Raw genomic sequence first — 13,012 nt, forward strand, 5'->3', positions numbered from 1 at the left:
GTTAGCTAGCCTATTTGCTCCCCAATAATATGTTGTTCATAAATTTGGCATCACAACAATCTCAAAAATTAGGAAAAACATGAATATTCGTAGAAAATGCTTTAGGCGCGATTTAATACATCATCGTGATTGTGTACACGTTCGCGTGACATAATTACGATCCTGAAAACAAAACCGGAGTATGCGTTCGCGCAACTTTGACAAAAAATTTCTTAATAATAAAGCGTTATTAATTGTGGGCACGTTCGCGTGACATGATTTTTCACGCGCCAAACAAATGGGTACACGTACGCGTGACCTGTTTCAAGATAATTTATTAATTAAAAAAAGGCAAATACACATAGGTTCTATAATGAGTAATTGGACAATTTAATAAGCCAAGTATGATCAAAGCGACCGTGCTAAAACCACGGAACTCAGGAATGCCTAACACCTTCTCCCGAGTTAACAAAATTCCTTACCCGGATTTCTGTGTTCGCAGACTATAAATAAGAGTCAATTTCCTCGATTCGGGATTTTAAACCAGTGACTTGGGACACCATAAATTATCCCAAGTGGCGACTCTGAATTTTAAAAAAATAATCCCGTTTCGATTGTCACTTTAATTGGACAAACTCCCTTATATACCCTTCCGTGGGTAGGACAAAAGGAGGTGTGACAAAGGAAACTTTCCTACTTCATCTAGTCGGGGTCTAAATTAAAATCGAAATATTCTTTGCATGCCCGACCCAGTGCACACATCCATGCTGAGAGCTTCGTTTCGTCCTTCTTTGTTTGCACCCCACACTTATCAGTTTTACTCTCTCCAAGTTTCTCCTTTAGGGCCCCCCTTGCTCCTTCCATCTTGAAGATCACCCTTTCTTCTCCCACTCTGAGCATGAGCTGCCTTTCCTGAATGTCCATAATTGCTTTGCCAGTAGCTAAGAAGGGTCTTCCTAAAATCAAAGGGACCTCCCTATTCTCCTCCAGTCACCACAATGAAGTCCGCAAAGAACACAAATTTGTCCATCCAAACTAGAACATCTTCCATTATTCCTTCAGGTATGATTGTGGTCTGATCCGCTAGCTGCAAGGACACATGTATCGACCTGATTTCTCCAATCTCTCCCTCTAATTTCCTGAAAATAGACAAAGGCATAAGGTTAATGGAAGCACCTGAATCACACAATGATTTTTCAAACTTAGTACTTCCTAAAGAGCAAGGTATAGTAAAACTCCCTGGATCTCCACACTTTTGAATCGTTAGACCATCATCCACCATCTCAGCACCTTCTTGAATGTTCTCAATTTTCTGCTCCTCCATAATCTCCACATGTCTTTCAATCATCTCATTATTTTGGTTTGCTCTGGGATCCTCCAATACGTGCCCACTCCTCAAAGACACTGCATTTGTTGTCTCTTTTTGGATTTCTTTCAGTATCAGTAGGGAGAGTTCCCGGAACCCTCTCAAATAATATATTAGCGAGTTGCCCCACCTGTCTTTCCAAGTCTCGAATGGTCGTGCCCCGTTCTCTGATAGCTGCGCCATGGGTTTCAAGCCTCTCATCCGTACTAATAATAAAGGCCTTCATCAGATCTTCCATGCTATATTGATTAGATTGTGGAGGATAATATTGTTGCCGCTACTGATTTTGAAAACCTGGAGCTCCCTATCCCTGGGGTCTGGAGTTATTTTGCTTCCATGCGTTTGTACTACCACCTGGTGAACTCCAAGAGAAACCTAGGTGCCTCTTCCCTATGGAGTTAAAATTGTTTCCACTTTGGTAGTTGCCTCTGTCAAAGCTCCTCACAGCATTTACTACTTCAGCTGAAGCTTGACACTCATATGTAGGGTGTCTCATTCCACAAAAGTCACATGTTGCTTGCGGCTCACTCTGTACCTTGACCAATGTTACCTTTCTTATTTCTCTGGCGATGGTGTCTAGTTGAGCTTGCACTGATGTGTTAGAGTCTACTTGGTGCACCGAGTGATTTTCTTTGATGGTTATCATCTTCAGGCCATTGATTTGCATCTTCAAATAATTCATTCAAAATTGCAACAATCTCCACAGGAGTTTTCTTCATAAGAGGACCTCCAACTGCGTTTTTTAGCGTCCTCCTGCCAGAGGGTGTCAGACCATCCCAGAAATCTTGGAGTTGTATCCACAAGTCTACTCCATGATGTTGACATCTTTTCACAATATCTTTAAATCTTTCCCATGATTCAAACACCGTTTCTATCTCTTTCTGCTCGAATTTGTGGATCTCTCTTCGAATTTTCCCTGTTTTTGCAGCTAAATTTTTTTTTCAAGGAACTTCTTTGTCATGTCTTCCCAAGTTTGAATTGACCAGTTGGCAAACTCTACAACCAGTGCTTAGCATCTTCCCTCAATGAAAAAGGAAACGTCCTTAAGTAGATAGCATCTTTCGATACTCTGTTGTGTTGGAAGATATTTATAATCTCATCAAAATCCATCAAATGAGTATTTGGATGTTCATTGGTTTTTCCACGGAAGACATAATTGTTCCGAATGGTCTGAAGTACCCCTTGCTTGAACTCAAAATTATTAGTTATGATTGGAGGGGCTCACCCACGAAATACTCCTTGGTTAAAGACTGGCCTGGCGTAGTCTCCCAGTGATCATCCAGGCCTGGGCATATTATTTTCAAATTTGTCTTCAACCAGAGGTCGGTTCAGGTTTAATCTTCGTCCTCCATTCCCGTCAACCGTTTCATCAGCTTTGAAAGCTACTTCAATAGTTGCCCGTGCGGCTGCTTCCTGTTGGGCCGCTTCCCATGCAGCCAAATCAACTATCTCCTTACGGTTCTTAGCCATGTTCTCTTGGGTTGAAGATTGCCCCAACAATTTCCCGATGAGTTCTTTCTCTTTCCTCAACTGTCGCAGACACTTTTCCACCTCTGGATTGTATGGAATCACTTCCTTTGAAGAAGATCGAGTCATAAACCAAAGAGCTCGACTTGTTGCCTGCACACGAAAGAGAAAAACCGTGAAGAATAAAATAAAATAGGTTCCTAAATTAGCGCCAAAAACTAATTTGAACACTATTGATTGTCAATACCTGGCAACGATGACAAAATTTAACGAGCGCAAATACAATACGAAATTAATGCTCGCTAACCAAAGATAATATAGTTATGATTATCATCTCCACGGGGATTGAATTTAAACAATGTTCAAGTAATTCCTAGCTTAACGCTATTTATGATGATTAAAACTTTGGTTGGAATGATTAATAGCTAAAATTAACTATGAAACTAAAATAATTAACAATTGATCACAGAAAGACAAGAGTTGAACAACACCGAAATATCGACGGGAGAAATAAGGGTCATGATAGGATAGGTGCAAGATAGCTATTTCGGATCTAACTCTAGTCCAATTCACACTAAGGTTCTAATGAATCTTGCGAATTCACTTGATGATTAGTTCAAACATGTAGTTAAGACTCCTCTCTCAGAAATCCTAATTCTACGGGGTGAACTAGTATAAGAACTATGAACATAAGCAAGCATGCGTTAATGGATTAGTCTTTAGGAAAATGTCTTTCGAATATTCTCCTAAAATGATTTAATCAACAATTCAACAAGCTCTTTCAATTACTTAAAAGAATAACTGAATTAAACCAAACAAGATAATTCAAGGATAATCACCAAAATATTCCTCTTCCGATTAAATAAATCGATGAATAACGTTGCAACAATTCAAAACTTCATAAACGAATTCAAGCAAAGAACTAGAGTTAAAATCCATAAATATCAATCAAAACACCATATTCGTCAAAGCTTAAGGGAAACTACTCGATAATCATGGAGAAATTCATCAAAAATAAAGTTGAATGATAGGAAAACATGAATTCAATCCAAACTCGGGTGTTGAGTTGAGGAAAGAATGATGAATTCTTGTGCTTTGAGTCTCCAATGCCCTTCTAATCTTCTGTGGTTCAATTCTAAAATTCATGTTTTTGATGTATTTATACTATGTAGGAACGAGCCAGGACGAAACTATTCTTTCCAAGCTGAAGTGGGAAACGCTTAGCAAGAAAATACACTACTGAGGCGCGTCGGACGATGCACCATGTGCCGCATTAGTGGAAAAATTCAGAGGCCTTTTTTTCACTCTGCAAGAATTTTGCACTAGCGCCCCGCGCCTCGCTACGCATGGCGCGACGCGATAGTGCATTTTTCTCTGAGTAATTTTTTTCTCATTTTTTGAAATTCAAACATGGTCCTCGACCCCCAAACGTAATCCCGACTTAATTTCTTGGGCTTTTACTCAGACTTCAAAGCTCCAACTTGTTCAAATTAGCTCCAAATTACCTTGATAGCTCGAAATCATTTCCTGCAAGACATAAAATACGTAATAAGCGCAAATCACCATTAATTAAGTTCAACCACAAGTAAAATGCAGTGATTAGAGTGCAAATTATGACTAAAATATGGGTTTCTAGCTTACCATCAGTATTGTTTGTTTGAAAACTACCAATGGCTCCAGGTTAGTTCATAACAATTTCAAGCATGCTTCAGATGTCCGCCCGAATCTAATCTCTGCAGGAAAGCTTGACGATGATGGTTATTATAGCATCTTTGGTGGTGGCTAGTTGAAGCTTACTAGAGGATCAATGGTTGTGGCTTGAGGTATCAATGTATCTCACTTGTAAAAAATGCATCGCTTCATTTCTGTTGACTCAGTTAATTTAGTGGAGAATGATTCATCAGTGTTATGGCATAGAATGTTGAGTCATATGAGTGAGAAGGGGATTGATAGTTTGGGTAAGAAGAATTTGATTTTTTGAGTAAAGCAAGCAAAATTAAAGAAATATGTTCATTGCTTAGCCGAAAAACAGAAAAGAGTTTCTTTTCAGAGTTATCCGCCTTCGAGAAAGCTTGATTTACGGAAATTGACACCTTTTGATTTATGTGGTCCTTTTAAAGTAAGGTCTCATAGTGGTGCACTTTACTTTGTGACTTTTATTGATGATCATTCTCGCAAACTCTAGGTATTTCCTTTGAAGTCCAAGGATCAAGTACTTGATGTGTTCAATAATTTTCAGGCCTTGGTTGAGAGGCAACAAGGAAGAAATTAAAATGTATCCGCTCAGACAATGGTGGTGAGTATATTGGCCCGTTTGATAATTATTGCAGATCGCAGGGTATTCGGCATCAAAAAAACTCCTCCAAAGACTCCTCAATTAAATGGTTTAGTAGAGAGGATAAACAGAACTCTAGTTGAGAGGGTTAGATATCTGCTTTCAGATGTTAAGTTGCCCGATTCATTTTCGGTAGAAGCACTTAATTACTGTTGCTTGTGTTATCAATTTATCTCCTACTATTGTTTTTGATGGTGATGTCCCTGACAGAGTTTGGTTTTGTAAGAATATTTTTTATGATCACTTGAGAGTCTTTGGTGTAAGGCCTTTGTGCATGTTCCTAAGGATGAGAGGTCAAAGTTGGATGTTAAAACTAGGCAGTGTATCTTTATTCGTTATGGTCAAGATAAATTTGGCTATCGTTTCTATGATCCATTTGAAAAGAAACTTGTTAGAACCCGCGATGTTGTGTTCTTTGAAAGACTAGACAATTGAAGATTTTGAAAAAAGCTAAGAAGGTTAATTCCTAGAGTAGTGAGAGCTTACTTGATGTTGATCCAGTTCTTGTGACTATTCCACCTGAAAAAATCTCCAAACTAATGATAATCAAGTTGATAATGAAGATGGTAATCATGTTCAGAATGACTAGCAAGATATCGTTGATGCTCCAGTGCAAGATGATGGTTAACAAGCAACCAACTACTATTGATGCTCCAGAGAGTTCTCTCAGAAGATCTATTAGGGAGAAAGTACGTTCATCTCGTTATCCTTCTTTTGATTATGTATTCTTGACTGATGGGGGAGAGCCTGAAAGTTTTGAAGAAGCCATGGATATTGATGAAAAAGAAAAGTGATTTGATGCTAAGAAGGATGAGCTGAAATTCTTGCATGATAATCATACCTTTGATTTGGTTAAGCTACCTAAAAAGAGAAAAACTTTGAAACATAGGTGGGTTTTCAGGGTGAAACATGAAGATGGTAACCTAGTTCCACGGTACAAGGCTAGATTGGTTGGGCATTAATCAGAAAAAGGGAGTTGATTTTGATGAAATCTTTTCTCCAGTTGTGAAGACGTCATCCATTTGGGTTATTCTAGGTTTGGCTGCAAGTTTAGATTTAGAGGTTGAGCAAATGGATATTAAAACTGATTTTCTCCATGATGACTTAGATGAAGAAATTTATATGGAGCAGCCAGAAGGTTTTGAAGTCAAGGGAAAAAAGAATTTCGTTTGCAAGTTGAAGAAGAGCTTGTGTGGTTTGAAACAAGCTCCCAGACAGTGGTACAGGAAGTTTGGTTTTTTTATAAGTCAGCAGGGCTTCAAGAAGACTTCTTCAGACCATTATGTTTTTGTACAAAAATTCTCTGATGATGACTTTATTATCTTATAAATTTATGTTGATGACATGCTTGATGTTGGTCATAATGCTTGCAGGATTCAGAAGTTGAAGCAAGAGTTGAACAAGTCTTTTGCTATGAAAGATTTAGGACCACCAAGACAGATTCTTGGCATGAAATTGTCCGTGAACAGAGGCCAACAAGTTGTAGTTATCACAAAAGAAGTACGTTCAGAAAGTACTTCGTAGGTTCAACATAGATAAAGCTAAGATTGTAAGTACACCTTTATCTATGCACTTCAAATTGAGCACGAAGCAATGTCCTTCCAGTAATAATGAGAAGGAAGATATGAAGAAAGTTCCTTAAGCTTCAGCTGTTGGCAGTTTGATGTATTTAATGATTTGCAGAAGACCATATATTGCTCACGATGTTGGTATAGTTAGCCATTTTCTTTCTAATCTAGGAAGAGAGCATCGGAATGGGGTGAAGTGGATAATGAGATATCTTTGTGGAACTTCTAGTCTGAATTTGTGTTTTGGGATAGGGGAACCTATTCTTTGTTGTTACATTGATTCAGATATGGCAGATGATGTTGATACTCGCAAGACAACTTCAGGCTACTTGGTTACCTTTGCAGGGGGAGCTGTATCTTGGCAATCTAGGTTGTAAAAATATGTCTCTATCTACTATAGAAGTTGAGCTTATTGCTGTCGTTGAAGCTTGTAAAGAGTTGTTCGTGATGAAGAGATTTTTGGGGGAACTTGGATTTGCTCAAGAGAGGAATGTGCTTTATTGCGACAGTTAAAGTGCTATTCATCTTGGCAAGAACTCTACATTTCATGGTAGGTCTAAACATATTGATGTAAGATATCATTGGATTAGAGATGTGCTGGATTCTAAATTGCTTGTACTTGAGAAGATTCGCACCGATGATAATGATTCGGATATGTTGACTAAAGATCTTCCAAGAGGGAAGTTTGAAGAATGTTGCATGATCACCGAGATGGCGGTCTCCTCCACATAGTGGGGAAGGGGAGAATTATTGGGCTTTTGGGCTTTTTCTCTTCCTATGTGGATAAATAAAATACCTTTTGGACCTAGTCCACTTTGCCCTATAGCCCACAAATATCAAGACATATAAATATGACATATTTTAAGCTAGAAAGATAACAAAAGAGAAAACATAAGGGTACAACTGTTTTTGAAGCTTGTGAGAGAGAAAAGCGTGTTCTTTTGCTCTAGAAATTTTTTGCTTAGGCAATCTGCTTCAATAGCGTTTTGTGACTCGTTAAACATTGGATCGTGCTCAAATTTGAACTGGAAGTTCTCAACATCTGGTTCTTGAAGTTCGTGGAGATTGGATTTGGAGGTCTGTAACTTTGATTTTGGAGGCATGAATAGTAGCTTGATTTTGGGTGATTTCTCTCCTTTCTTCCATTGTTTTGGTGCAATCTTATTTTAATTGTTGCTCTTGGTTTTGCACTTATTTTGTGGCCAATTTAGAGAACTTGTGTAACTCTTGTTGATTGATTTAGTGGAGCTTTGAGGGCCTTTGGTCCCGTGGTATTTTTACCTCTTCAAGTTGAAGAGGTTTTCCATGTAAATTTGGTGTCTCGTATCTTGATTACTTTTGTCTTGCTATTCTTCGTTTGCTTGTGGTATAGTTGCTGGCAGTATTACTGTTTGTGCCAATTTATTGTCTCCTCTTAGTTCAAGTAGATTGAAAAAGTTTGACTTAGGTATTATTCCTTTGCTACCTTGTCGTGCACATTGCTTGTGCTTGTTATTTCCCAACAATTTGCGGAAGCACCATCTGGGATGATTTTGGACTTTTTGTGAAATATATCTTTTACAAGAAATATGAATAATTGATACAACACAATAACTAAACTTTTATTAATGCGTCACATGTTGGTTTCGTGAGCTATTTTTTTTTTCCGCGAGAACTTATTTGCTGACAGTTAAGTGATTTAATACAATATATTCTAGTTAAGTGGTCCAAGTTAAAAGCGGCTATCTAGCTTCAAATAGTGAATTTTTCCTGTTAGCAGTAAAATTCGGACATATTTATATGGACCCGAGCTATAATGTTGGACCTTTTCAGCATTTGTTTAGCGTAACAACTGGGTCGCGTGTTGGGTCGGTTAGGAGATTTTTGGTTAAAATATGGATTGAGTTTAATGATTTCTATGTTTTTACTTAAAATATGGATTGAGGATATTTCTTTTGTTGTTGGCATATTTTGTTTCGTTATTGTTAATTTTCGCTTAATGGAGTTAACTTTGATACACACTAGTATGAATTTGGGAGAGACACGCTTCGTTATGCATCGCTGAAGCTTGGCTTTATTTAATTTTACTAAGTCCATTCATTACCAAAATAATATGTTTAATTCCTGCCCAACTGGATTTACTACTCATTTTTTGTTATGTAAAAACTTGGGGCTAATTCCCCTCGACAAATGCTAATGTTGATATTTGTAATACCCATGGCGCCATTTAGTTTCCAAATACTAGAATATGCCTCTAACTCAGTTTATTCCCTATATGGTAATGGTAGGTACGCCGGTACCCCTTTATTGGTTCGATCAAGGTAGGCTCGTGCCCGGGTTCACTCGTGAAAGGAAGGTTCTAGCGGTAAAGTAAAGAAAATCCTCCCTTCTTGCTTCCTTAGGGTACGCCCCTATCGCCTTTCATTCGGAAAAGGAATTATCTAGTGATTTCTTGATCTAAGATCATAATAGATACCCTTAAAAATTCTAGAAAAGAAGAATACTCACACAATGATGAGCAAAACTTTACAAAGTAGTTACAAGAGCAGTTGACTAATAGAAGTATAGGTATATCACGTCACAGATTTTAAATGAACTATTTGGAGTACTACTTTTCTGTATTCCCCAACCTTTTTTTTTTTTTTTTTTTTTTTTTTTTTGTAACAAAGGTATCTTAACCGCAGATTGATATAGAACACACACACACATTTATATATGGCAGCAAATCACTGGATTATGCAGCCATTGACATTCTCATCACTTAAGGCACTATAGTAAGTGTGAGGTATTGGCGAAAATGGTGGTGGTGGTGGCGGTGGTGGTGGTAATGATGCCCGATAATAATCAGATGGCAAAGGAGGCGCCGAGGCAATAGTATCATTTGACCATGGTGGTGTTGTCACAGGTGGGAGTTGCGAATTGGGTGGCCACGCCCTACCCCAATTTCCCATTGGGGGCTGGCAACAACAGTTTCTGCTATTTCCCCAACAAGAACCAACACTAGTATTACCACCATATTGGCCACATCCATAAAGGTTATGGCTAAGATTTATAGCAGCATGACCACCACAGCACGACGAAGAAGCAGCACAAAATCCACCACCATCGGAATAATGATCATGTGGAAGCACATGACGATGAGGTCTGTTCACATTTTTGGTGTTACTAATTTCCAAGATTTTATTAGCAGGGTATCCGACTAGTGGGATTACATTGGATTTGTTGTTGTCTGTATTACCAGGGTCATTTCTTTCTTCTTGGAAAGTCAACTTAATGGTTTTTATAACCTCCACAGTTTTCAATCCTGGAATTCCAGACAATGGCTCTAGTTGTGTCATAATGTCCGGATCATTCAGCGGATTAATCATTTCTGATTGTGTGATGATCTGAACATTTTTCGCGCTGTTGTTTACAGGAGTTCCTTGCTCCCACAGAATTTCTGCTTTTCTACCAAGTTTTTCTAATATGGTTAGAATTGTTGCAGGATCAACTGTGCCTGAAATGACTACATTTCCAAGCTTTTCATCAATTTTCACGGAATGGACACCTTGGATTTTTAGCAGCAGGTTTCTCACTTTTCTTTCACAATCCTTGCAATGTAGTTTTAGCTTGAGAGCAAAGGTGTTTGGAGAAACCAAAGAATATGCCATTGAATTATTTCTAGTAGCAAACATGTACCTTTTTGGTTTGGTGTTTTTTTCCAAATAATCCTGGTTGCAAGAAAAGGAAAATAATTACCAAAAATGAAAGAAAAATATAGATGTTATATCCAATAGACGAATCAAGACTACTACTATTTGCTTGTCCTCTTTTCTCAAACCTCTATATATTCTTGAAATTCTGTCATAAACATTTAATTTTCGTACACAGCCTTTTTTTTCCTCTGCAATATTAACAAGTCAAAGTCCATATTTTCTTTTTCCCAAGAAAAATGATAAAGACAGCCTAAAAGAAAGACAGGACAAAAGAAAGACTTTCCTCTTTTATGCATGAAATAATGAGCTCGTTTGATTTAGCTAATTATAAATAGTTGATAAGTTTGAAGTATTAAAAAATACTTTTAAGTGCTGAAATTGATTTTATAAATAAGCAATTATGTGTTTGGATTAAAGTGTTGATATTAATTCTAAGCAGTTGATTTTTTTAGGTGAACGTGATGATAAGATTCTTTTATTAAACTGACTAAAATACCCGTAAAGTTTTACAAAATATTATAAATTAAAAAGATTTTTCATAAAGAAAAGGAGGAACAATGAATATGGAATGAAGAGAAAATTAGAAATTTTATTTGGGAAAGATATTTTGTGAATTAAACAATATTATTAATGATAACATAGTAAAAGTCTAGTCAAACTGAAAGTGCTTATAAGTTGAAAAGTCATAAGTTGGGGTAACCAGTTTATGGCTTATAGCTGAACTTGGCTTATAAGTACTTTGGGTATTTCATTATCAAACGTGTGAATAAGCTAAAATGTATTTATAAGTTAGTTTGACCAGCTTTTAATCTTGGTCAAACATCCATCTACTGGAAAAAGAAATGTCTGGGGAAAAAAAAAATATCTGGTGAGAAAATTGTTGGTGGAAATTGTGAAGAAATAGAAGATGGAAAGATGAAAGAATTATCAGCTAAAGATTTATTAAATTGTGAAAAGCAACAAGAAGTTAAACAAAAAAGGGAAGAAACTTTTACCCTTTTAATTGCTTGAGATTCTTGATATAGTACTATAGCTTTAGTTAGGATCAAGGAGAGGTAGGAAAGAGTTGGTTTTGAAATATTTATAGATAGACAAGGGCAAAGGATCTAGTGACAAAAGTATTTATTGACTAATTCCAACACCACCTTATAATTAATTATATCAAAACGTATAGTCTAGCTCTCTTATGTTTTTTCGATAACGTCTTTCATATTACGTAATGTATATTGCTCAGCTTTAATTATAAGTTTAAAAAATAGGAAAGTGTTTTCATCGAGCTTTCCTCTAAGTCAAATATGACAATAAATAAATAAAAAATAAGAAGTAGGTGAGTCGTGAGTATATTAGTCTACCCGTGTCATTTGGCCTTTATTATACAGTTAGACCTTTCTATAACAGAATCATCATATAACAGTCATTCACTATAAAAGTTATGTTTTTCTTAAAATCGATTTTTATATTATGTTATAATATATATTTTTATAACAACGCTTAACTATAGCAGCAAAAAAAAATCGAAACAAACAAGGCGGTTATAGAATAGTTTGACTATTAAAATAAATAATATATGTTATGCTTGATATGATGGAAGTTATTACTCAACGATGTTTTTTAGGTACATATTTTTGATTAAAAAAAAATACTTTCTGGTGTTTGATGAGTAAAAATTATAGTTGAAAATAATAAATTTCAAAGATAAAATAATATTATTAAAATGAGATGGTGTTTTGATGAAATTTTCAACTATTAAAATTAATAATAATTTCATATTATTTAGCAAGTGTTATGGAATTAATGTTAGGATAGTCATAAAGAAAATAACTTTCGTCTTATCATACATATTTATTTTCGTTCCTTCCTTGATGATCCTTGGAAATTACTAGCGAGTTCTCCTATTATTATTATTATTTTTCGTTTAATTATATAGCAGATATAATTATACATTTCTTTTGCTCAGGGCGGTGTTTAACAAATCGTGATTTACGTCATACTATTATATGCATTTAATACGTGTTTGACTATGTTTCTTGCTGCCAAAGTAACCGAATTAAAAAAAAAAAAAAATTGGCCTAATGCGGATATCGAAGCGACTGTTTTAACTAAAGTATTCATAAAAATTATATTATCAGTTTAACTTAGTGGAATAACAAAGATACTTTGCTTTGGTTTGCTAACTGCTACTAAGCCTTAGATTTAATTTAATTTGTCTTGTCATTTGGTTTTAAATTTAATTTATTCTTTCTTTGAGCAAAGGATAAAGTTGGTCTAATTTTAATTGATTGTATATTTGAGACGAACTTTCATCGAGCTTGCTGAGAAAACAAAACGAAAAGTTTCTCCTAAAGAATTTCATTTCTTTTCTTCAAAATAACTAGCCATTTATAGGATAATATCAGAATATTCATGTTTACCTTGAAAATGGTAACTACAATTATATTTGATTTTGTGGTTCTAAAAATACGTGATTTATTTTAATACTAGTTGTTAAACAATAGATGCTAGGTATAAGTAAAGAGAATAAGATGTGCAAACCAATGGGGTCACAAACCTGGGCCTCGAGCTGGCTGGAGCGAGACCTCGTGGTCTAGATGGGGTTAATGATGATGAACTATTGACAAAGAAT

At 36.1% G+C, this 13,012-nt stretch overlaps 1 protein-coding gene across 1 annotated transcript; it reads right to left on the reverse strand.

The window, feature by feature from the left end:
* Positions 1-9,179: 9,179 nt before the first annotated feature.
* On the reverse strand, positions 9,180-11,474 carry LOC109220549. Its single transcript, XM_019385012.1, has 2 exons — positions 11,384-11,474; positions 9,180-10,403 (listed from the first exon to the last, which is right to left on the reverse strand). Exon 2 carries the CDS (start codon positions 10,366-10,368, stop codon positions 9,421-9,423), a length of 948 nt encoding a protein of 315 aa, XP_019240557.1. The 5' UTR covers positions 10,369-10,403; positions 11,384-11,474; the 3' UTR covers positions 9,180-9,420.
* Positions 11,475-13,012: the final 1,538 nt, after the last annotated feature.

The sequence above is a fragment of the Nicotiana attenuata genome, unplaced genomic scaffold (assembly GCF_001879085.1).
Source record: "Nicotiana attenuata strain UT unplaced genomic scaffold, NIATTr2, whole genome shotgun sequence".
Lineage (NCBI taxonomy): Eukaryota > Viridiplantae > Streptophyta > Magnoliopsida > Solanales > Solanaceae > Nicotiana > Nicotiana attenuata.